Source organism: Ictalurus punctatus, chromosome 22 (assembly GCF_001660625.3).
Source record: "Ictalurus punctatus breed USDA103 chromosome 22, Coco_2.0, whole genome shotgun sequence".
Taxonomy (NCBI): Eukaryota; Metazoa; Chordata; class Actinopteri; order Siluriformes; family Ictaluridae; genus Ictalurus; species Ictalurus punctatus.
Genome location: NC_030437.2, coordinates 2,563,991 through 2,591,068, shown reverse-complemented (window position 1 = coordinate 2,591,068; position 27,078 = coordinate 2,563,991). Strand labels below are relative to the sequence as shown.

Genomic DNA, 27,078 nt, shown 5'->3' with positions numbered 1-27,078 from the left:
TGAAAATAAAAGGTTACAGATTATTGAGCTAAATCCACACAGTGAAGGAAAAAAAAAAAAAAAATTCCTTTCGCTTTTGCAATACAGATCAACAAAGAGCATAGATACATTTAAACACAAAGACTACAGACGTCCGTCTCGGCTCAAACGTTTCCTCATACAGCGTTTACGTACAAATCCGAGGAATAGAAGCTACGTCACATGGGCTTTCACATTACAAATGACTCGTAAAGTCAAGTTTACGGGGTGGTTTTGCTTTTTTTTTTTTTTTTTTGGTTGTTTCTTTTCCCTCAGTTTATCCGCTTTAACTTTTTTGAGGCGGGAAAAGAAAGGGGGTGGGGGGGGGGGGGGTGGTTGAGGGTAAAGAAAAGAAATCGTGCCGTTGGTTTCTTGTTTGAAAATATGCAAGAATTAGAAAGGAGAAGAAGAAGCAAAAGTGGATCTTGTTATTTTTACCCACAATTCTCTGCAGCACAACAACAGATTTATCGACAAGACGGACACAATACTGATTACACACGCACGTAAATATAAAGGCATTTATCTAAAATATACTCTGATTTGAATGAAGAACACGTGTACAGTTAAGACGTCGCATTTAAATGGATTGTACTGTACAGCTGAAGGAGTCCTAAAGGTTTCAGTTAGATCCTGTATAGAAACCTCCCATCGTTAAACATCCCACGAGGATCCTCTTATAAAGTGTGTCGTTTCCTTGCAAAGTCCTGGTACAATGTAGATTTGGATCAAATACGTCACTAGCAAACCTCAACACACTGCTTAAAAAAAAAAAAAAAAAAAAAAAAAAAAAGGACACACTGTCCACTGTCCAAAGTTAGAGGGTGGTCTCGCTGCTCCTGTCCCGGTTCCTGTGTCTGGGCTCCGTGTCCGTGTCGTCGTACTCGGACTCCATCTCGATCTTCACCTGCGGCACCGGACACGACACGCCTCGGGTGACGGGCATCGCCGGCGACGGAGGGCACGAGATCTTCAAGTGCAGGGTGATGCTGCGCAGTGGCAAGGTCCCGTTATGAGAATGAGGATGAGGTAATGGCAAAAGGTCAAGGGTCAGCGGGGTGGCACCAACTCTGCAGGTGAAGAATAGCCCTGCGTCCTAATACAGTTTTTAATACTTGCCCCTCAAGTCTTGGACTTGAGGAGCGTTTAGCAGGGAACACACTGGCGCTAGCTACAAATTTATGGGTGTGCATTAACAAAAAAAAAAAGAGAGAGGTCATGTATTTGAGATATTCAGTATTTTAGGATTCCGTGTTGACCTAGCTCGAGCTGTCGGAACGTGCTTTTTATTTTTATATCCGAGTCGTGAATGGTGTGTTTTGCACATATTACACATATTATGTGCGTCACTCCACTGCTAATTCTCTTCCCGGCTAGTTTCAAAGTGTGAAGGAGCAGCACTCGTATCGCACCTAAAATAGTTCAACGTTACTGTCCTCTCGTTTAACCGCCTACGTTTAAGGACAGGAGTTTAGCTAGCGAAGCTCGGCAAGATCAGATTACCACAGAGCGCCAAATAACTACTACACCAGATCAGGGTAAATGAAATGGTTAAAAACTGCAACTTGATGCCTTTTTGCTCAGGCACAAAGAGTCTGAGTAAGCAGGAAAGTTGGGGGCTAATTCTCATTGGTGCTACGTACTGAATAAATTTCCAACAGCAGGAAAGAAAATCCAGAAATGTCAGTGAGAAGCTTTTTAAACACCAAAAACCCAAATACGACCAGCCATATCTAACCCTGACGTCCCGGTCCAGATCTTGCCTGGAATTTGGTCTCATTAAACGGTTTAGTTAGGTCTATGATCTAACAGCAAGACTTGGATGAGTTCATCGCCATCATTCCACTGTGGTCTGAGGGCCAGATGGAAGCTCTAAGCATGGGGCCGGGTTTGTGCCGTCTATCGTTTGCTTTCTGGGAGTAATTATACGTCCAGACCATGCACCTTTATCAGCAATGCAGACATGATGACTGTGGAAAGAAGTGGGGCAAACGTCTGAGTCCACTACCCGGAGAGCAGAGCCAAATGTGCTGGGGTTTACGCTCACGGGCCGGTCATGGCAACGGCCCCAAAAGACCCAATTAATTGTGCGGTACTTAAATATTTGGCTGAAAGTGTCCCGGTTCTGAGAGACGATCTCATTAAAGTTGAGTCGTGGCTGTGTTGGAAGCCTGAGTTGCATGAGTTCATCTTTTCGTTATTACATGGTGCTGTGTGGGGACGGACGAATATGGATTTGGATCGTTGATCATTTGTTGTCCGGGTGCCGAGATCGCTTCGTTCATGAAAAATCAGTTACGAATGCAATAATTCTTTAAACTTATAGATTCTCTCGAATACGATTCCATTACTCTTCACTAACCAGAGCGAGAGAGAGAGAGAGAGATAGACAGAGAGAAAGAAGAGACATAGAAAGAAGAGAGAGAGAAGAGAGAGACAGAAGAGAGACAGAAGAGAGAGGGAGACAGAGAGAAAGAAGAGAGGGAGAGACAGAGAAAGAAGAGAGAGACAGACAGAGAGAGAGGGAGACAGAGAGAGACAGCGAAAAAGAAGAGACAGAAGAGAGGGAGAGAGACAGAGAGAGAGAAGAGAAGAGAGAGAGACAGAGAGAGAGTAAGAGAGGTTATAAATCAATATGAGGTAGTAGAATGTAGAGAAACATCGATACTGTTATTTTATTAGATGATTTTTTCAGATGGAGTACCAAATCGAGTTACACCTACTGCGCTCTCCATTAATATTGGCACCCTCGGTAAATATGAGCACATAGGCTGTGAAAATTTGTCTTTATTGTTTAACCTTTTGATCTTTTGTTGAAATAATTCACAAAAATACTCGGCTCTCATGGATATCAAACACTTGCAAACACAACACAGGTTTATCAAAAAATAATAATAATAATAATAATAACTTTTTAAATATATGTATGCAACAATTATCGGCACCCTTTTAATCAATGCTTTGTGACTACGGGTCGAAAATAAACACCACAGTGGATGACAGTTTAGTTTCGCACGTGATGTCGAGATTATGTTGAAATATCCAGTCGTAAATACTGAACGTCTCATTTTTACAGTCAGGATGGCGACGAGCGGACCGTGAGCAGATTTTAAACTGGAAATGTAGTGGATTAAGATTAGTCTAAACTCAGGACACGGAGTTCTCTAAGCTCTTAAAGAACCGAACTAAGCTTTGTATTTGTTGTGTATTGATGAGCTGTTTTCAGTAGTGAACTCAGACTGTTTAGCCCCACTTTTTATTTATTTATTTTACATTTCCATTACAAACAGACACTTGAAAGGAAGACGAAATAAAGCAAATGAGAAGTTATGCACCGGCGTTCAGGACATAGATTCAGATCTTGGACTAAATGGAGAATCCCTGTCGCTCTCCGTGGGGATTTTCCATTCATCTGCATCCAGAAAACCAGCCTTAAAGTATATATATATATATATATTTTTTTAAAGAATTGCACAGTATGACTCAGGCTCAAAGCACACAGCGAACATTAAAGTGAACGCGGTACACAGAGGAGAAAGAAACAACCAAAACCTGCTGCGAAAATGTGCTTGTTAAACGTTTCTTAAATATACAAAGAAGACTCGATTTTCACCTTTTCGCATGAAAAAAATAATAACAACGTATTTGCGTAAAAGCAGCATAATGCCACTAACGCTACAGTTCTGTAATAAATTTCTATTCTGAAAATCTGCATTGCTCACAAGCGCATGGAAAGGACATCTAACATTTAATCACCGAGTGGATTCAATATGCAAATATATTTCACTTAGCCTAATATTTAATATTGATAAATCTATATAAAAGCACAAATCAACAGGGGGGAAAGTGTGCGTGTGGAGGTGTGTATGTGTGTGTGAAAGGGCTTTGTGGATAATGAAGGAAGTGCGTATGTGTGTGTGGTAGAGTGGTGAGGTGGTGGTTTTGTGCACATCAGTGGTAAAAGGTGCCCGGCTGACAGCGTGCAGCCCACTCGGAGCTCGAGTCGGGGGGATCTAACAGGTCTCGGTAGGGGACGTGCAGTTTGAGCACACAGTACCTGCGGTCCACGTCCAAATCTGCTGGAGCGCAGTTGGAGTACGGGTGGAACTTCTCCTGTAGGACAAGAGGGGGAAAAATAGCCAGTGAGGAGGTGTGCCTAATAAAGTGGCAGCTCCGTGTCTCGGTGTATGTTACGAGTGTTTCAGGCCAGTAGGGGACAGCAGCAATACATAATGGATACTGATGGGATATTTTGCGTGCGTGTGTGTGTGTGTGTGTGTGTGTGTGTGTGTGTGTGTGTGTGTGTGTGTGTTATTTTAGACTAAGTGTAATGAGACAGGTAATACCAATAGCACGTTAGGCATGAGGACAGAATCTAATATCAGTCCATAACTCGACAATGAAATTATTAGTGTTGAGCATCATGTTATATCATGAGGTGTCATTGATGGAATAATAAGAATGATGTGAGACACACTATTACACACACACACACACAAAGACAAAGCTCTGCTTGCACATTTATCCCTGATACGCCAAAAATTCAGGCTTACCTCATCCTCACTCTCCTCTCCTCCCCTGACCTTCTTCTTTTCCTTCTTCCCTCCATCCTTTTTCTTGTCGTCCTTCTTCTCCTCCTCCTCCTTCCCGGGCAGCAGATCGTCGAGCCAGGCCAGGTCGTGCTGAGAGAACACCATGTCGAGCATCTTGCGCACCAGCATCAGGCCCAGGATCTGAGGATACGAACACGTTGCCAAAGTCAAAGCTCTTTACTGTCACGTGCACCGATATGCATGACGTTGGACGCGCAACCAAGATTTCACATAAAATAGAATGCGGTGTGTGCGAAACCCGGTCCCCGTGTGTAAACGAATGAATCATTTGAAAACGTCACATGTGGAAAGAAATGAGTCATTTGAAAAAGGAACATTTGAAGAAGTCACGTGCAAAGAGTGGATCATTTGGAAAAAAAAAAAGTCACACGGGAAGATCGAGGAGTCGTTTGAAAAAGTGACGCGACAGAATTGAATCAGTTGAAAAAGTCACGTGAAAAAGAATCATTTGAAAAGGTCACGTGAAAAAAGGGGAATCGTTTGAAAAACTTCACTTGGGAAGAAGTGAATCATTTGAGAAAGTCAAATATGAAAATAAATGAGTCGTTTGAAAACGTCATCTAAGAATGAATCATTTGAAAAAGTCACGTGAAAACAAATGAATCATTTGAAAAAGTCACGTGAAAACAAATGAATCATTTGAAAAAGTCACGTGAAAACAAATGAATCATTTGAAAAAGTCATGCAAAATGGATGAATCATTTGAAAAAGTCATGCAAAATGGATGAATCATTTGAAAAATGTGAGTGTGAAAATGTGAATTATTTGAAAACGTCATGTGAAAATAAAACCTTATGTGTTGCATATGAACAATGAACGTTTTCTACATGATTAATTATTTTTCACGTGAACCCCCCCCAAAAAAAATTTCAGTCTTTGCTGATTTTTATATTATTTTTGTGATACTGAACTTGTTACCTCCTGACTCCCTGTTTCAACTCACAAACAACTCATTAATCACTGACTTCACGAATTGGACTTTTTTTTTTTTTTAATAAATAAATAAAATTTTAATTGGTAAACCCGGACCATGACGGGGAAGATGATGGCGAGGAAGGTGGATTTGAGGATCCAGAGGACGGTGAGGCAGACGACCTGCAGCAGCGTGAACAGGTGAACTCTCCTGAGCGGAACATGGCGTAGGTAGGTGAAGTCCGGCTGGTGCTTCGCTGGCATCAGGAACAGCTTGATCCTGTCCCAGAACTGCGGCACAAGACAGGACAACTGTCTCCATTTTTATTCACACAAAAAAAAAAAGTGCTATCCAAGTGTGTGCGTGTTTCTAGATCCTGTTACATGTGTTCTGTGCGGCGATGTTCATTTACTGGTTGTTAAACCATTTTTTTTTGAATGATTTGTTCAGGGTTTCCTTAAATGAAGAAAGGGTCTTGCTTACCTGGATGCCCCCGAGAGAAGCGACACCCATGTAGAGAAACACACCATAGAGCACAGGCATCGGGATGAACTGAGGGCAGAAAACGGCACTAAATACAGCACATGGATTAGCATTCAGTGCCACCGTATGCTGAATAAAACACCTCAGCTGATTTTTCAGACCAGAATACATGGACTCTATTTTATAAAATGGCACATTTGCACTTGAATGGAGCACAAGCCACATCAGCGACAGTCATCACCGCCAAATCCACTCCCGTGCCATCCTGAACAGGTAAAGGAAGGCTGACATTTCCAGTTTGGCACGATTAGAGACACGCCCCCCCAACTGAAACACCCAACAACCCCCCCCCTCGCCCCCACCCCCGCCCTTCCTGCATTCTGGATCTACTCCTTCATTTGATTTGGGGTAACGAATATGGAAACCTTCTGGATTTGAGTTATTCTTGGAGTGAGACATTTAACAGAACAGGCTTTAAGTTCCTCACTGAGGAACTTAAACATCCTCTGAGTTGATATAAATCCATCCATCCATCCATCTTCTATACCGATTATCCTTCTCAGGGTCACGGGGAACCTGGAGTCTATCCCAGGGAGCATCGGGCACAAGGCGGGGTACACCCTGGACAGGGTGCCAGTCCATCACAGGGCACACTCACATACACACTCACACACCCATTCATACACTACGGACACTTTAGACACGCCAATCAGCCTACCATGCATGTCTTTGGACTGGGGGAGGAAACCGGAGTACCCGGAGGAAACCCCTGCACACACAGGGCCACGCTGGGAATCGAACCCCTGACCCTGGAGGCGAACGTGCTAACCACTAATCCACCGTGCGCCCCGTTGATATATAAATAAATATATACTTTTCGTCCCAGCTTATAAAGCTCCATTTCCATGTAACGTGACCTTTACCTGCAGAATCGGGGAGAGGAAGATGGAGACTCCGGTTAGGACGAAGACGAGGATCCCGGTCAGTCGCTGTTCCCTTTAGATCAGAAGCACGTAGAAGGAAGCAAAAAAGAAACTCAACTCCAGGGTCAACACTAATCTAAGAGTCATGTTTATGATGAGCTTAGGAAGTGTTCAATAGTTAAAAACTCAGATATATATCAGCTTTTTACAACCCCAATTCCAAAAAAGCTGGGAATGTAAACAAACAGAACACAACCATTTGCAAATCTCATAAACACCTATGTTATTCACAATAGAACATAAAAAACATATCGAATGTTTCAACTGTACCATTTAAATGTACCATTTTAGGGGGAAAAAATAAGGCCATTTTGAATTTGATGGCCGCAACACGTCTCAAAAAAGTTGGGACGAGGGCAAGAAAAATAAGTGTTACTAAAAAGAAACAGCTGGAGGAACATTTTGCAACTAATTCGGTCGCAAAATTAAATTGGCAACAGGACAGTGAGACGATTGGGTATAAAAAGAGAATCTTAGAGAGGCGGAGTCTTTGAGAAGTAAAGATGGGATGGAATCTGGATGGAAGCAGATGCTGCTCTAAAACCTGTATATACCTTTCAGCATTGATGGTGCCTTTCCAGATGTGCAATCTTCCCATTCCATATGCACTAATGCACACCTATACCATACAAATGACCTTTTTTTTTTTCTTAAAATGGTACATTTACTCAGTTTAAACATTTGATATGTTTTCTATATTCTATTGTGAATAACATACGGGTTTATGAGATTTGCAAATCATTGCATTCTGTTTTTATTTACATTTTAACACAGCGTCCCAGCTTTTTTGGAATTGGGGTTGTAAAAAGCTGATTTATCTGAGTTTTTAATAATTGAATACTTCCTAAGCTCTGAGTAATGTACTCATTTTCATGATAACATCTGTATATATTGTTCTGAACCCAAACCACAATAAAAACACTTCGACAGAAAGCAGTGCGAGTGTGTGTACCTCACGCCCAGAAACTGCGCCTGTTCCCCCGGGGCGTTGGAATCGCTCTCCATTTTAAGTGAGTCGATGTGAGCGATAGAGATGACTGTAGCTGCTACGTACCATGGCAGGCCCATAAAAGAGCAGGCAGCCATCAGGACACCCACCCAGAACAGGTCCAAATGGTACCCACACCCTTTCTGTTCGAGAGGACAAAAAAAATACACTAAATCACTGCAGCTGGTGTACTAATATTTATTTACGGTCCCCAGAACCAACGTTTCTGATTTCACCCTGACTCTAAACTGTCCAGAGATACAGCAATTCTGTGGAAATAATAAGTATTTGAGTTATTGTTTGTGGAGTGTTTATTATTATTATTATTATTATTATTCCACTGATATAAAATACTATTACAATCATATAAAATTTTAAAAATGCTCTCGCATTCCCACAGAAATTCTCACATTCAAATCAAAAGCGCTCAAATTTACACCTAAAGCTCTCAAATTCATATGAAACACAAGCAAATGCTCTTGTATTTACATAAAACGCTCTCACATACTGAACATATAAAATGCTCTTGCATTCATCATCTCACTTTCACATAAAAATCTCATTCATATGATAAAAAATGCTCTCACATTCATATAACACACTCTCGCAGTCACATAAAAAAGCTCTCACATTCATATAAAATGCTTTTGCATGCGTATAAAGTTCTTTGAGACACTTACATACTCTTGCGTTCATGTAAAACGCTCTCGCACTCATAAAAAGCTCTCACATTTATATAGAACACTGTCGCATTCATATAACTTTCACATAAGTACATAGAAATTCATATAAAATGTTTCACAATTCTATAAAATGTCCACATTTACATAAAGTCCCCTTCTTTTCGTGTAAGTCACATTCTCACACTCGCACAAAAAATGACTCTCGCATCCATTATTTTCACCTCACATTTACAAACAAAGCTTTCACATTGACATCAGTGCGGTTCAGACGAAACGCAATCATTTACCTTCAGCTTGTTCTCTTTCCTGTTGACGATGACGGCGCTGATCTGCTGGTCCATGAATATAAGGATGGTGACGAGGAGAGCGGGCACGAAGCTAGCCAGATAAACCCACCACGGGTTCTTCCCAAACGGCATGACGATCCAGCCACGGTCTGGACGCGTGGGCTACGTGACGGAAAACGAAAAGGAGTCAAAGTGTTGGTTCATTTAAAGCGCGAGTCGACGGAAAATTTGAGAGGAATCATATGAAAGGTTTGTGAAGGAGATCTGGGATTGGTTTAGTTATAGAAGTGTTTGATTCCTGTTATACCACAGCAGTTTGACAACATTAGGATTTCCATGAATGTCCAGGAAACATGAATTAGTTCCTGTTATCGCTTATGTTATAGCAGCTTTTCTTGCACTCTATACGAGTGTAAGATATGGTGTGTGTGTACTCTTTCACCTTGAACTCGGTAGGAACGATCAGTTTAGGAGTCTTCAGCCCCATGAGCATGTCCAAACCCACGAACGTCATGATGGACATGAAGATGGAGAAGTCGCTGATGAGCTTCCTCAACTAAATCAAAAGGAACGAGGACACCAAAGGACACATCAGTATTCCATTTCCTTGTGGATGCATCTGTCCAAACCTGAACTTATCCAAAAACATTCAAGTCACCGTAGATACTTTTCGATAGTTGATACGTATTACACGCTTTAAATCCCAACATGACAGCTGTTAACTTCTCTGAGGTGTGTTATGAGTCAGATGGATTGCAACTATCCGGCCCTGTTGCCGTAGCAACCGACGGAGTACTGATAAATAAACCGATATCCGTGCAGTGATGCTGTGGGCTTTAAAAGTCTGAGATGAAAAATCATTTCTTACGTGTTCCTTAATAATTTAGAAATTATTTGGCTTATAGATTTACTTGAAATTGCATCTCGAGGCAGAGATACAGTGCATGCCTGAACGTGGGGGAAAAAAAACCCATGATCTTCTCAGAGCGTAATGGTTTAGCAGTAAAAATATGGGGGTTTTTTTTGTTGTATTTTATATTTATTCATTGTTTGATTTTCAAGGCAGAAGTTAACTATAAATCATAGGCTGGTCATTCATCAAATTATATACATATATACATATACATACATATATATATATATATATACACATTTATAAACAGGCAAAAATAAAGAGAAAATAGACCTCTGAAGTTCCTTCTCTGTCTTGCTGTACTGAACTAATTGAATGGCTCCAGACTTTATATTTTACTTCATTTTGGACTAATTTGGAGCCAACTGAACTTCCAACTGTTGATGCAGATTTACTCTCGCAATTTATAATTCACCTCAAACGACAACTCCGAGTCATGCACCAGACTTAATTCCCCCTAGAGAGCCGAAAGCCGTAATTGGTTTCTAATCAGGTTAATGTTGTTCTTGTGGCCCACGATGTTCATCTGTAAAGTATGAACAACTGGCAGCTTTCCAGCCTCAACTCCATGTACTTGGCCAGAATTTCCAATAAAAGTGGGCGGGGGTAGTCTTGGGGGAAGTTTATGTAGGATGTTTGTCAAAACTGTGTGTTCTTGGTCAAGTTTGTGGAATGCACAGTCCCCTCCGAAGCTACTGGAACGGCAAGACCAAATGATTTGTTTGTGCTATACGCCAAATACACCAATAGCTACCTCTGACTGAAAATCTATTATTATTACCCTTGAGGAAGAATGCAATCAGCCAATCAAGCATAATCATTAGAATATTAGGCCACACCCTCAGGGTTCTCAGATCAGACTGTGATTTATTATATTTCTGGGGGCTTTTTTTCCATTCAACTTACACTGTAAGTTTTCCATAGTAAGCCCCTTCCTCTTCTAAGGCCCTATAGTACAAGGCTCCACCAAAGGCTCATGGGAGTTTAAAGGGTTAATAGCTAATACTTCACCTAGAATAGTCTTCTATATGTTCTGTGTTATCGTCCCAACAGCTGACTTATAATAAAAATGAACTTTTATGGGGATGTGTAATTAGTTCTCTCTCTCTCGCCAACACGTTTTCATTCCTGTTCGCACCTTGGTAGGAAAGTAGCGGCTAAATTTGAACTTCTTCAGCGAGACGGTCATGGAGTAGGTGCCAAAGAACAAAATGAAGGACATGAGTGCCAAATCTGGGACGAACTTGCAGGAGCTTCCCACCAGCTGGCCGCTGTATTTGAGACACTCTTTCTTGCTGAGCTGACTCCAGTCGAGGGCTGTTATATTCATCTGGGAGAAGATGGCAGAGAGAGAGAGAGAGAGAGAGAGAGAGAGAGAGAGAGAGAAGAGAGAGAAGAGGAGAAAGTGAGAGAGGGTCATGTGGAACATAAGGTCTATTCATAATATGTAGATAAACCCCAAAAGCACAGGGTGATTCAATCCACCTTCATCATAATACCTTTCAGGACCGTTCGAGACCCGCCCCATTTGAATATAAATGAGAGTCGCTTAAAGGCAAGAATCAAAAGTTCGTGAGGCTCGATCCCTTCTGGCAGCACAAGTTAAAACTTTTTTATTTTTTTTTTTTAAACAGAGTGAGCAATACTTACACCAAAGAGAGCAGACGTATTATCAAGCACAGGAACTACAACATCGAAGAGCATTGAAGCCACTAAACAAACAAAGAAGGAGGGGGGAGAGAGAGAAAATGATAGGAATTAGCAGAATGGAGGGAAGAAACAAATTTGAGATGGGAATTGCAATTTGTTGTTCAAACGCATCACATCTGTGTGTTACAAAAGCCAACAGATGGGCTTGGAATAGAAATTACAATCAGGGAATTTTAATTGTGGGCTTCAAAATCCCCAAGCGGAAAAAACGAGAGAGAGAGAGAGAGAGAGAGAGAGAGAGAGAGAGAAAACACCTTGGAATTTCATTTGTATGCAGCACAAGGCAGATAATACGGACTTTAGCTTTGATTAAAAATACATGTGTCAGGCATGGACAAATCCTAAAGGGCAAACCACAATCAGAAGTCAAAAGTCTATAGGTAAAGTCTCAGAAGATCCGCAGACAGATTCATCTTTGCTTTCACCACAGTTCTGATGAATTCTGGATTTTGGCTGGACAGATGGACGGTCTAATAATAAACCTTCGTCCTCATTTAGTGAATTCAAATTCATAATCGGTAACACAGTGAGGTGGTATAAAAGGAATAAAACACTGTTCTTAATGGAAAATAATCAACTTTGGATTGGGAAGAATAACTCCATCTTTGATTATTTTTTCCATAACAGAATAGCATGGAGTTTTTATTTATTTATTATTATTATTATTATTATTCCTTACTAGGCAGAACCCAATAAACAAAATGCAGAGTTGCTTGTGGTTAGAAATCCATGGAACTAGAATGACACAGTGACCGTGTTTTCAGTTTGTATTTTTAGCTGAGGATTCTGGGAAATGGCGTTCCTGTTGGTACGAGACGGCACGCTCTTTGTTCGGCGCACAATTAACTGCACAAATGACACCAAGCTGATACTCACACGTGTGAAGTGGCGGCCATGTTTGCAGCAAAAAAACAAGCAAAATGCAAATCAGTTACAATAATTATAAATACACGGCTACTTCGAATCAAACAGGAAATGCATTACGGATCAGTATTTCTGCATAATTCAGATCACTCTACAGATGATGTACTTCACGGTGAAACCTTGCTAATGTTAGCATGGATCAAAACCAAGTTGAACCTCACAAGTTTTCATTTATTTTTATTTACGCCAATACTGATGTGGTAAACTAGGGCTTAATTTCGCAGTCCAGTGCATCTGTGATGTTTTCGTCTTAAACATACGTTATCTACATCAAATTATCATTAAAAAAAAGGCTTTCGATATGAACACTGGCCACATAAATATCCACTGCTCTAACTGTAATTTCTTTCCAGCTAGCTATTCCATGTAAACAGCGTGTTCAAAGTAAATTCGATTTTAAACACGGCTTATGTTGAACATTTCATGACAAAACGAATGAGATAAAAGGTCAGGAGTTGATTCCAAGCGTTGAATTTGCATTTCATGGGAACTCTCAATATGCCGTCCAAAAGAGGTGTCGATGCAAGTGAAGGAGGCCGTCATTAAGCTGAAAAAACAAAACAGACAATCAAAAATTTGGGACAGTCTTAAAAAGAAGGTATGCGCCGGTAGGTGGTAGGAGGAAGGCGTTCCATATCATCGCAATGATAATCCTTTGGAATTCCAGGCTAAATACTGAGAGTGAAAGCTTGTGAGTTTCAAGATTAGCTTGTACCACGCTAACTCAGAGTAGCCCTGCGCCAAGAATGGACTCACTCGTGTCTGGCGCGACGCATTCACACTTGTACGCGGTGATGAAGTCGGGCTGGAAGTCGGTGTTGATGGGATAGCTGATGAAGGACCCAGCCATCTTCTTGATGGCGTCTGAGATGAAGATGAAGGAGATGAGGCTGGAGAAGCCCTCCTCGGTGAAGCGCGTCATGTATTTGATGATGTAGCTGGCGTCGGTGGCCACCAGAAAGAAGCACTGAATACACGAGTGCACGCCGATCCAAAGCCTCAGCTCCATGTAGTCTATACTGCTGCTCCTGAGATGTGATCAGTAAATCTACAGTTCTGAGATGCTCGGAGACAATTAAGGCGTGGGATTCATGTTATTTCTGAAATGAGCCTTCTGTCCATCACTGGGATTGAACAGTAACCGTCAATACTGGGCGAAAAGCAGACATTTCTATAAGATGTATACAAAACAACCCTCCGCATATAACAGTTTAACTACTGCTGGCGCAAGAAATGAAATAAACTAGGGGAAGAACAGCAATTAAATAAACAATAACGTTAAATAAGCACGCCTCTGGAAGTTAAAATCTTTGCGATCCTAATGGGAATCTAAAAGTGAGCGCACTTAATGGGTAAAGCTCTTAAGACTCGTGGATATTTATCATTAAAAAATATATATTCTCTGTACTACATCCTGAATAAAATCCACACATCAACTTTCCTTTCATTTAAAATCAGGCCACCAGAAATGCTAATGTCGTAGAGATTCAAAAACTTTTGACTGGCAGTAACGGCTTATTAGATTAATATTAATAGACTCACAGTTGGCTCATTTATCGTTGATTATGTTGAACATAAAAACAAAATTGTGGTAGAACCACAGGGTTTATTTATGAATTAAAATGCATAAATAAATAAATAAAGCGCCTCAGCAGGTCAAGCATGCCTTCAGATTGTGGAGTGCCAGACGAACCACTGTTATTCACGCAGGTAACAAACGCATCGAATCAGGAGGCAAATTAGTCACGGCTGAACAAAAGCTGCTGGCATCGTACACTGGGCCAACGACAGGAGACTGATGAATGCCTGCTGGTGTGACAGATCTACGCTGAGCTCGAGAGAAATATAATTATAGTCGGAAACCAATGCACGGGTCAAAGCATTTAGATCACTCAAGATGTGTTTGCTTCTTTAGTGCAGATACTGAAGATCTGAAGCACTGAAGATATGTTGTTTATATGTGTTGGAAGGCTATCACATGGAAAGTAATGGCACCCTTTTAAAGAAGGAAGAGATATGGTGATTATAGTGATTGTGAAGAAAAGCAGTGTTGTTATTCATTCTCTGTCTGCTTTTTGTTTCCCTACTGTGTGCACCTGTTCTGTGTTAGTTAGTTTATTAGCTTGTCCGTGTATACAATGCTGTTTCTTTCCTCAGTATCGATTCTTCATGTGAATTTCTGTTTGAAGTTTCCTGGAGAGCTGCTAATGTTTCTCAAGAACACGGTATGGATTACAACTACGACTACTCTATTTGCCCTGATAAATATCAATCCATCCGAGCACACGCACTGTACTGTAACACTGTGGAGTACATGGATCTTAACAACAGAGCGAGACAAAATTTGGACAAATTGGAAGACAAGCCAGAGAAGGTGTGATGGCTCTTACTTGCTGAATTCATAGAGCAGCTTCTCGAAGATGAGGATGGGTCCAGTGGAGCTGAGGATGATGAGCGGCTGACCGCCAAAAAGGCAAAAGACTGTGCCGGACAAGGCTGTACCCAGGAAACTCTCCATTACTCCCTGGGCAAAAGAAACAGAGACAGAGAGAAAGCATGGGAGAGATTCGGCTCTAGAACAAACCAACGTCACTGCACAGAATAAGAATGGAAAGGAGAGCACCACGTGGTTTGAAAGTACAACTTCGCTATGAATTGCTCTAGAAAGTTCTGTTTCTACATTCATTTACCTGGTAATTGTCTGTTGCATCTCCCAGCAGTCCACCAAACGTAATTGCATTGGTGATGCAGCCTAGGTATATAAAGAGCACTGCTGAGACCGACTGGATGTGAAAACCCTCATAAAAGTCGCTGGGATACCAGGGTAGTTTCCTCTTAATGTCCAGGAACAGACCTCCGCAAAATCTATCATCCACACACACACACAAACATACACAGGTTTATAATACATAATTCAATAGAGGTCTGTCTTCAGAACACACCACGTAAAAAAAAAAACAGGTAGAGAGAGAAGGAATAGAACGACAGACAGGCAAAGATAGTAAGAGGGTTTTCTGAGAGGAGAATAGTTAAAGACAGCACCGTTTGTTGACATTCTGTTCGCTCTAATGCATTCTCCACTCATTTTTTTTTTACAGCCAAATATATCACCTTAAAATCGCCTTCTCTGGACAGTTTGGAGCCAATTATTTGCACTCTCCAGACTAGCCTTGCAACTACCAAGTGAAGTGTTTTAGTGTTTTAAGGGGACTTCTTCAAAGTGAAGCACCCTCCAGTCCATCATAAGCCTGCTAACTGCCATGACACTCTTGAGGCATAATTGGAACTCGCCTGCCCGTGTATGCCAGCTCTTCACCGAGCTCATGCGGTACGGGCATCTCCTCTTCCTCTGCAGTACCGCCCCCGGCTCCCGCAGTGCCATTCATCTGGCCCAGCTCGTTCAGAGAGAACACCGACTTTCTGTATCAGGGATGAAGACCAGAGACTTGACATAGCTGAAGGATAAATGGTGCAGCAAATGGATAATCATTAACTACAAGCTTTCTGATTTGTAGCTCAAGCATGCCAGTGGCAATTAGTAAGTCATTTCCATGCAAGGTACACGCTCCACAAATCTCATACACATTCAGATAGATTATGCAAGAATGAGCATGAGGTGGCATTGGGTTTTCCTCCTTTAATGCTCGTGATTACCAATAAGGTTGAAATACTACATAGAGAGAATACAGTGTGAACACGAAGAAATGAATTAATATGATCAAAGACCATGACTTATTCATAGGCACCCCTTCAAGGGCCCTTTATTCAACCCCAGTCCCATGTGCTCAGAAAGACAAACATAGCAGAAAGCACAGACAAAATAAAACAACAACCCAATCTTTTGTGAGGAAAAACTGCGTCAAAAAAAACAACAACAAAAGTAAATCACCTGGATAATTGATCACTAAGGCTAACTCGTTACATAACGAATGGCTTGGTACTCTTTACATTTAAATCATCTAAATAAAGTTTATTAGCCCAGTGAAATTTACTCCTACCTTCAATGCATGTAGCCCTCTCACCAATTGGAATTATGACCAAATGTGATGGCACCCGCAACCATAGCAGGGCTACAATTTGGAATATAGCCCGTGATATTGTGATTATAGGCCTAAACTACACAAAAACTACTAGCAGACCACTCACGGTGAGAGAAAACATATAGACTCAGAGCATATAATGAATATTCAATGGCCTCAGCCTTGCTCGTAATGTGGGTTTGGTGTAAAGGGCCACAATGTTTAGCATAAAAGTGCAAACATCTCTGCAGCTACGGTGGAAAAGTAGCACGCTCACAACAGCTAGCGTTAAATGAATCTGGAGTAAAATGGATGCTAGATAGCTTATCTAATGCTGGTAGCAAAGCTGACAAAGGTTGTATTGCTGAGCAACCTATCGCTAACTTATCAAACTGTACTAAAGAGGTTTTACTGGGATAAAACCTCATTGGGTTCCTTTCCTATCAAATTACAGTTAATGTTAAAAAGCCCGTCTTGTCACTTTCCGTTCTCCTGACTATTCTGGCTTTACCTCTGGTCAGCAGAGGGCACTTTTTTGGGTGGCTCGATGCGAATTTTGGGGTCCCACTCGCCAGGTGGAAGCACAGTCACCTCATCCAGGAACTCATCAATGCCTGCAATCAGGTCTTCTCTGTCCCGGGCCTTATACGCCACGTCACTAAAGAGCTGGAGATGACACCTGCAGAGTTACTATGCTGGATTTGGTAGCTTTGCTGGATTTATGTTGGATTTTGTAGATTTGCTATGAATCTCTGATAAGAAGATTATATTCATGCTTACATCATCCACCATTAGTGTAGCAATAGCCCGGCCAATTTCGTTGTAGGACTTGGCTTTGCCAGGGGGTCCAAGAAGTACAAACAAAAACCTGTAACAAGAAATGTGAAACTTCAAAATAAACTTACTTGGATATTAATTGGCTATCTGGAGGTCTATATTTCCCTGTTGCCAAACAAGCAAGAAATTAGAAAGACATTGGACTTCAGACTTCATGAGGGTACCTGACAGACAAGGATTTATAATGGTAAGGAATGCTAATGTTAACTGGTGGGCAGCAGGACCTTGGTATAGATGGTAACAGAGCCAGGATCTTGACCTGAGTGGGTACCTGGACCTTGGTATGGAGTGGTAAATGTGGTATTTCGTAGGCACTTAGACATTGATAAAGAGGGGTAAATGTGGTGTGTGGTGGGTACTGGGACCTTAATACAGAGTGGTACATGTGGCACTTGGTGGAAACCAGGACCTTGTTCTGGAGTGGTACATGTTGTACTTGGTGGGAACCAGGACCTTGCTCTGGAGTGGTACATGTGGGACTTGGTGGGAACCAGGACCTTGCTCTGGAGTGGTACATGTGGGACTTGGTGAGAAGGGAGACCTTAGTATGAAGTGGTAAATGTAGTACTCTGTGGGTACTGGGACCTTAATATAAAGTGGTACATGTGGTACTTGATAGGAAGTGGGACCTTGATAGAGCGTGGTAAATGTCTGCATTTGGTCAGAACTGAGAATTTGGTACCCCCCAAGTATCACATTTTTTCCCCGTACTAAGGTCTCAGTACCCACCATGTATGCAGTGGTAAATGTGGTACTTGATGAGCACTGGGAGCTTACAGAATGGTCACTGTGGTACTTGATGAGCACTGGGAGCTTACAGAATGGTCAATGTGGTACCTGGTAGGCACTAGGGATCTTGGCATGTAGTTTGCAAATATGGTACTTGGTAGGAAATGAGATCTTGATAAGCATTTGTAATAATTGTACCTGGTGGGTACTGGAACCTCAGTCAGGCCTCCTAGTGTTGTGGCCTGTGCGAGTCGTACAAAGGCCACAAAGGGCTTGTCAAGGAAGTCCACCTCACCAACAAGCACATTGGATGCCTCTGCATCCCTGGGGATCTTCTTCATGAACTTGTTCTTTAGCTGCAGTCATAGTTCGAAACAATGTCAGATATGAACATCAGTATTAATGCCATCATAGCCATCCTTCCAGTTTCTGCATCTTTTTTTTTTTTAACTCACGCATGTCACGTATTTATTTTTTCACAAACATACAGACCCTATTGAATTCTTATTCCAGCCTGGCTGGTGTTTGCTTTAAATTCCACAGAAGTGTTCAGTTGTTCTATTGTTAATGCCAGAAGATAAAAAAAGGAGCTCTTCTTTCACAGACATGCACACTACTGATTTCCCAGAACTGTTTCTATTATAATTGTAATTATACGGAATCTAAATAGAACTGCTTGACCGCACTCCAAAAAAAAAAAAAGAGTTTGACAAATGTACTCTCGTTTTATCTAAAACGTTCTCAAGAGCCTAATCAACTTCAAAAAGAAGGCGATTATCTTTATAAACTCATTTTTGAACTGAACGCATTCATTCTTGCAATTCGCTATGTGTAATTTGTCCAATAGAATCTATGGAAAATGTCAATTATAATATTGAACTATTTGACACGTTCATTTTAGATGAATTTGATGAAACTGATGGGTGTGGTCTCTTCCAGGATGACTCCGCCCCCCATCCACAGGGCATGAGGGCTCACAGAACAGTTTGATGTGGATGAAAATAATGTAAATCGTACGCTATGGCCTTCGCACTCCGATTTTGGAGTGACGTGTTAACAAATGTGGAAAACATGGATGTTCTCGGTACGAAGGAGTATTGGAGGCTCGTAGCGGCCCAGCACCTCACTAACCCACTGTATTCATTTCTCACCCGTCTGTGTATGTATTTCACTTGCAAGGTTTTATTCAATCAAAAGCTTAACACCTCTCTGGAAATCAATTTGGCAGCTAAAGCCTGAAAGGTGCCTGTGTATTTGGCCACAATAGTACCTAAGGCAATAAAGCGAGGTGAAAAATCATGACTTTTCAGTGAATAGAGGGAAGAATGATAACGCTTGAATGCTTATTTATATACGTGTTTATATATAAATATCGTTTACAACCATTTGATACTGAAAAGTGAAATAAAAAAAGGAAGTAGTCTAGTTGCCATGACAATAAAGCAGTAACCCTTGTGTCCCTGTTCAAACAGTATGCGTGTGTGTAAATGTCAGCGAGTGTGTGACACGATTATAGTCGATTCCAGTGGATGTCTGTAGGGATAGCGCATATAGTCTAACATACATAAATGTTCTCATGGGCACACACACACACACACATGCACCTGCATATACACCGCCGTATGTGCTGAACATATAAGTAGCATATATAGACACTCCTAATCCGGCATACACGCACTGTATTAATATATAAATACAATAAACGTGCTATACCTGGTCGGTGCTGGGCGTGTCCGCAATGTCGTTCATACTCCTGCTCTGGGCGTGACCTGTAACGCAAAATAAAATTCAGCGTGAATGCAAACTCGCTCCAACCGAATTCTACATTCATAGACATGTAAATATATGGAAAGAAATATACCATATGCATAACCTATTATGTTATTCATGTTTGTACAGTATTATTCCGAGTAATTCATGTAAATAGAACTCAATGGGTGAGGCACGATAAAACTGTAAGACGGCATCATTTCGAAATAATCACTCACGTGCAAGCATCCTTTAATTTGCAAAGAATTACACACACACACATAGCTTTTTTTCATTGGTCTCGATAAAAGGACGCAGACGTACGCAGATGCCCATAGCTGCCTCCGTGCTTGCTGTGCAGATTCTCTGTGGAGCGATTGAAGCTGGCAGCGGGTGCCGCACTACGGGCCGGACTGCGACCTGAAAGACACACACACACACACACTTCAGTTATAGGACCATTAAAATATACCTCTTTAGCCAAAAACCGTTAAAGGTTCTAGATTAGATCTGATATTTAGTCTGGTAATCCAATCTAATATTAGAGAGAATTCAAATTCTTGAAGGACCCATTTGTATACTGTTTCTTCGCAAAGGAGTTCGACGTACCGTCAAGGTATACAGTTCTTAAAGGTTCTCACACACAGACAAACCGAAGAACCCTTTAGGGTACTAAATGGAACCGTTTTTCCTAAGGGTTTGACAGACAGGAGGTGAATGAAGGCGTTTAAATGGAGGCGGAGACGACTCACTGGGGGCGGAGCTGCCTTTGCCGATGTCGGCCAGCGAGCGGTGGATGGGTTTCTTGGTCTGGTGTCTGTGTTTCCTCAACAGAACGAAGCTGATCTTGTCCCTCAGCTCCGGACTGACCATGCCCTCCTCGATGTGGCGCTCGATGATGTCGTCTATCAGGAAGCGAGCGGGATGATCGTGAATAAAGACGGAGGATACAAAACTAATAGAAACATGCAAACTAAAGTAAAACCCAGAGCATTTCACCAAACGTTTGTTGAAATCAGGTGTTTTAGAGCAGACGTAACGCCTTTTACAATGAGGGGGTGTCAATACTTATGCAAACAGACTTGTATTTTTCTGTAAATAATTTTCTCCCACGGTATCGGTTTATCCCCCAGTATTATTGCGTATTTCGTACAGATCCATGACATACCACCTCAGGTAAGTCCATTTTTGTTCCAGGTTGTAACACTATAAAATATGGGGATGTTCAAGGGGGGGTGATTATTTATGCACGGCACTGTATCTATTAGACGGTAAGTATAGATCTGCTGAGACGCCGTCCTCACCGACGATCTGCGGCAGCGAGTAGCCGTCCAGGTCCAGCAGCACGACGCCGGTCTGCAGGCACGTGCGCAGCTCGAACAGGCTGTGCAGAGACAACGTGGAGACGTGCGGTTTACTCCAGCGCTCGCCGCCCTCTTCAACCTTCTCCTCAAACTTCACCCACCTGACAACACACACACACACACACACACACACACACACAACTCAGTGACAGGAGAGGAGGAGCAGCATGCTGCACTTTATCTACATTAATTAATAGTGGGAACCTGGTGTTTGTGAGAGGGACAAGGTTTCTGGTGCTTTCTTCAAATTCTAAATGTGTGTGTACGTGCGCGCTCCTACCTGGCTGACTCTCTCCACTCGAGCTCGTCTCCCTCGTGCTGGAGTGTGTCCATCTCGGTGAAGAGGGTGGGCGTGGGCATGGCGTCTTCATCGTCTCCTAAAATATACCTCAGGCGTTCTGCAGCCGGGGACACTTAAGGACGACAAACACACCCCGAGAATAATGAATGCACCCACACACACACACACACACACACACAACTGTTAAGATGCTAATCTGTACTCGTGAAGGAGTAGCGGATGTGATAAAGATTTTCCCCCCAAATAGAATTCAAATAAAGTGTCCTTTCAATGCATTCCAGTAGGACCTCTAACCCTTTCTCACAGTACACACCTAGACATTTTCAATCAGTATAAACGAATGAAATTTCTTATCGCCGTCAGGACACTGTTGGGTTTCTGTGCGTAGAGTATCGTGACTCTGTGTTTAGTTGCTGGAGGAAATAATATGTTTTGGCCTCTGGTGCGATTTTAATGGAAGGAGTCTCCAGTGTCGCTTTGTAACATTCCTGGGATTTGAACTCGCTTAGCACAAGACAGTTGTTTTGAAAGCTGCCTGCACCCATGATGTCTAGCTCTGGCTTTTACTCATTACTCATAACAAAGAAGTCACCGCAGAACTTATTATATTTTCTGCATTTCTTCTTCATCACAACTCTCAGCTTTTACTATTTACACCCAAACTTTACCTGACTAACCCACCCCTCGCCCCCCCATCAAAGGGTGTGTTAGTCCTGTTTTGATGGATTTACCAACGATTCATACAGGACGACGCATCTCCTGTACCTCCCGTGTACAAAAAAAACAAAAACAAATTATGTTGAGGTAAATCTGCTAAACTTGCTAGCTTGCATTCATTTTCATTGCTAACGCCACCGTAGCATTCATTCCGACAGCGAGGAAGACTTACAGAACTATGATCTGGTACGCATCAGGATTCTGACAACCCTATATATATATATATATATATATACATACATACATACAGTATAATCTATATCCAGTGCTGTAAAAGAGGTCGTGTTGATCTAATTATCATGTTTTTGGAATTCTCATTAATTCCAGAACACTTGGGCACATTGAAAAGCCAAGACTAGGTGCGTAAAATAAAATCTCACGTCATTATAAACAGCAAAAAATAAATGAAAAATGCACAGTGGAAGTGGCACCGTGACTTGATGCTTACGTTGGAAGGGAGACACTGCTGTCGATAAAATGCTTAGTTCAAGTTTCGTTTCCGCTAACTTTGTCCGCTCGAAAAAACCTCCGCTCATCGTCGTAAGCAGCCGGAAATAAACCTCCAGACAGACCCCAAAGCCGAGCTCGCAGTTTGGAAAGGATTGGGACTGGGAATGAGCTGAGGAACGAGCAAACATGGTGCCAGAAAGACACAAGAAATTCAAGGCCAAGCCTGAGGGTCACCTTCTGGACAACAGAACAGTTAAAGTGCGACAGCAACGGCGGCCAGGACGCTGAAAGTGTTTGCAGTGTCCCGGTCGAGATGATCACATCATCCGAGATGATCCGAAAGGTGCAGAGCTGGAAACCAGCGACAATTTACAGCCGAGATATTCGTTTTTTTTGGGGGGGGGGGTCACACAAAGCAGGAGCTGTATTTAAAGCTGTAGTTACTATAGAAACCAAGAATTCAACAGGCTGTGGTTCGTAATGAATGAGCAGGCAACTATACAAACAAAACAAAGGAAATAATAGATGATGTGACGTTCTGAGGCAAGTTCTGCGAACTTCCATTTCCTGATTTGTACAGACCGAAATGATCTTCTTAGTTAAATGTTAAATCCGTTTCATTCTCAAACCTGGAACTGTTTAAAGACCATAACGTACTTGTACTTGTTCAAACCCACAGCGAACTCTAATTAGCCAAGTCTGCGCTGTCGCGAGAGCAGGCCCGGGGGGATCGATAGGATGGAGTGATGCTGCATTGATGAGAACCAACTGCATTATTGTCTTTGTTTCCTGCTACAAAAGAGATAAGTGCTAAATCGATTAAAAGATTGAAGGGTTAGCAACAGGTTAGCATGTTTCCCTCAGCTATTAATCACATACGTGTCGTGACGTGAACTGCGAATCCGAGTAAACGGGACATTCTTGACGCTGCCACTTCATCGCATCATCGATTGTGTTTTTACGGAAAAGCGTTCGGCACGTTTTCTCGAAACGCCCGGCGATTAGGATGTTAAAAAATGAGGAACGTCACTGCAGGGCTAATTAGCTACTACGTCATGAGTGAATCAAATTCTGCCTCCACACCGCTTGCCGAAGACGATTTGAAGACACGAACCTATCAATCGCAGTGATTTATTTGTTTACTCGTTCACTTGAGTCAGGAACTCGCTTTGATATCTCATTATTTATATCTCCGCGCTGGAGAATCCATTTATGTTCATTTAGCCACTGTCAGATTTCCATGCAATTATACAGGGAGGCTCTTCGGACTCCGTTAAAGGAGACCCCATGTTAATAATTTCCTTTCAGCCACCAGAACTGGTTTCGCTTAGTCACTGCAATCCACGTGATCAACACCCAGCCACGGTGAAGGACGGAGACACACGACATCTCTCGTCTGTGTCCCGTCAAACAGGATTGCCTCGAAGAAATAGCCTCAAAAAAAGGTAATGTCAGGTCCACAAGTATTTGGACAGTGACATCATTTTTTTTTTTTTGTACTTTTGCCTCTGTGCACCACCACGATGGATTTGAAATGAAGCAATCGAGATGGGATTGAAGTGTAGACTTTCAGCTTGAATACAAGGGGTTCAAGGGGTAACAAAAACATTGCATTAATCATTTAGGAATTACAGCCAGTTGTTTGTTTGTTTTTTGGCAGAGTCCCTCCATTTTCACAGGCTCAAAAGTAATTGGACAAACTAACAATCATAAATATTAGGATTATTTTTAATACTTGGATGCAAATCCTGTGCAGTCAATGAAATCTGGAACATCACCAAATGTTGAGTTTCCTCCCTTGAAATGCTTTGCCAGGACACATGGAAATGAACTGCACTATTACTCTCATTTCAACACTCAGCCGTTATCCAACTGGCTTCATATATATAGATAGATAGATAGATATAGATATTCGATCTCTGGTTTCAAAATGTATGCGTATCTCAATGGATCTCCACCAGCTGTTTCGCTGAGCATTTTCCATCCATTTCATTTCTTCATCCAGGTTCATTTCGAATTTGTAATTCATATTCCTGATTCGTCTTCCGCTGTCCGCGCTATTAGAGAGATTTCTTGCACATCAAGCACAAAGCACCAGTGTTATAAGCCCGAGAGAGAACGTGGCCTCGTGAGCTTGACCCGTGAGTGAACGCCATTAATCTGCTTATATGAGGTAGGAAGTTTGATTCAAGCCAAGCGTACAGGATGCAGTGGCTAGAAAGGGGGAAATAAATAAATAAATCGGCCAAACGCAATGAACCCTTATGATCTGTTCACATCCAAATGGGAACACCAAAGCAGGAAATGATACCAAGAGATAAAATCATATTAAAGTTATGTTTATCTTACAAATTAACTGGACCAGCCTTACAAAAGTACTTTCGTTTTTTTTTGTTTGTTTGTTTGTTTGTTTTTTAATGTGTGTACGCGTTTTTAAAAAGTCTATTTTATTTAAAAACAATCTAAAGTGATTAAATGTAGGTGGTAGGATAAAACTATTATATTGAGATATTTAAAGGCAGTGCCAGGAAAAACAAGAAAAAGCAGAGAAAAGCTTCTTGGATCCATTTTGTACAAAATTGGACCATGTTAACGTCTACGTAGAAACTTCTCAGGATTGTTATATGTAGTTTTTCTTAAAATGACAACTGAAAGTTATCGCACCTTCTGCCAGTACATGTTACCACTTAGGACCAGGTCAAACAAGTGTTTCCATCCATCCATCTTCTACCGCTTATCCTTTTCAGGGTCGCGGTGAACCTGGAGCCTATTCCAGGGAGCATCGGGCACAAGGCGGGGTACACCCTGGACAGAGTGCCAGTCCATCACAGGGCACAATCACACACACACACTCACACACCCATTCATACACTACGGACACTTTAGACACGCCAGTCAGCCTACCATGCATGTGTTTGGACTGGGGGAGGAAACCGGAGCACCCGATACATTACAGTTTTCTATAGTAGCAACTGAAATTTTAGAAATACGTTTCATTACCGTATTCCTTCTAATACAGCTAAAAGTAAACTATTAGTGAACTTCGACGTACACTTGACACTAACATGGATAAAAAAAAAACATGGATTTTATTTTCTTTTAAACCTAGGACCTGCAGCATGTGTCGGCATGAATATCATTTATACTAAGAAGTGAGACACATTCGGTGTTTTAAAATACCAAGATCGATGAGTCAATGAAACGCACGAATAAACCAAGAACAAACCATTCCGAGTGTTATTTAACGCATTCCTAATGGACTGAAAGAGAAAAAAATATGTGCTTATTAGAACAGTTCTAAATATATTCTTTTTATTCGAATTGATTAGAAATAATGGAGTCAGACAGGCCCTATTGAGGCTCACAGTGGGATCACAGAGTTTTTATTAAATGTGCCTTTAAAGCACCATGGAAACGCTGTTCGACGTCAATATCTGCTGTGAAAAACATACACTTTGGTAATTACCACTTATTCCTTTAACATAGGGTCCATTTGAGCTCCTAGTGTTAATGACCTGTTGTCACCTTTTAACTTTATGAATAGTTGTTTCCATTTTTTCCACAAAAAAAAAAAAGAAACCAAGCAAAATGTGTTATATAACGCTAAACAGAATATGATTCTGAAATATTTAGCAAGAGGACACTCACTAGTGCGGCTGACTTCAGGTGGGTGAAGGCTGTGCTCTGTTTGCTCCAGATCGTAGCGATCGGTGTCCTCCGACTCGTAGCGCTCAAGATTACGGTGTGCACCTCTCTCGATATCCGTGATGTCATGACTTGAGATGGACGAGTGCCTCCTACGCCGCTTGCGCCTGTAGCCCCGTGGCACTGGTACACCGATGTAAATGGACTGGTGATCTGCAGGTACAAATCGGTAGAGGTTAAGGAGAAACAACGTGGGGAGATGTCGAGGTCAAATACATGTTAAAGGCGAGCACTCAACACCCAAATTCATGATAAAGCCAGCTAGCTCAAATAAATAACTAACAGACAGCATCTAGATGGACAAGCAAGCACCAACAAATATAGGACCAGGTCAAAAAAAAAAATCCAGGTCAAAAAATTCAAAGATAAAAGATTGGGCAAAAACAACGAAATGCATGATAAAGGGAAATAAAATCCATCAAAAAAGACAACCAGATCCAATAAAAAAAGATAAAACAAAAGATACCAAGATGCATTAAGAAACAAAGAAGACACCCAAATAAATAAAATAAAAAATCCTAACTGACAAAAGACTTAAAGAGCCAACAATTAAGAGACAAAAGACACTAGGGTCCAAGAAATAACTAAAGAAAGCCACTCAAACCCAACAAATACAACCAAAAGACACACAGAGCCAACAAAAAAATAAATAAACAAAGAAACCAACAGCAAACAAAAATCAAAGACACCCA

General features: G+C 41.6%; 1 protein-coding gene across 4 annotated transcripts; it reads right to left on the bottom strand.

Moving 5' to 3' along the window:
- Positions 1-161: 161 nt before the first annotated feature.
- slc4a5a (solute carrier family 4 member 5a) lies at positions 162-27,078 on the bottom strand. 4 transcript variants are annotated; one of them, XM_053674541.1, is made up of 24 exons: positions 26,330-27,078; positions 21,494-21,626; positions 21,154-21,314; positions 20,602-20,754; positions 20,174-20,269; positions 19,814-19,869; positions 18,299-18,456; positions 17,315-17,402; positions 17,046-17,200; positions 15,807-15,935; positions 15,206-15,380; positions 14,906-15,039; positions 13,272-13,543; positions 11,532-11,593; positions 11,020-11,211; positions 9,411-9,524; positions 8,969-9,130; positions 7,963-8,141; positions 6,951-7,023; positions 6,028-6,096; positions 5,661-5,834; positions 4,572-4,751; positions 4,076-4,131; positions 162-1,088 (listed from the first exon to the last, which is right to left on the bottom strand). In XM_053674541.1, coding segments are annotated over exons 1-24 (3,225 nt in total). In that variant the 5' UTR covers positions 26,331-27,078; the 3' UTR covers positions 162-835. The 4 variants fall into 4 exon arrangements, 3 of the variants coding, with proteins under 3 accessions (XP_053530516.1, XP_017307674.1, XP_053530517.1); XM_017452185.3 differs by having other exon boundaries at positions 162-1,007; XR_008393247.1 differs by lacking the exon at positions 7,963-8,141 and having other exon boundaries at positions 928-1,007.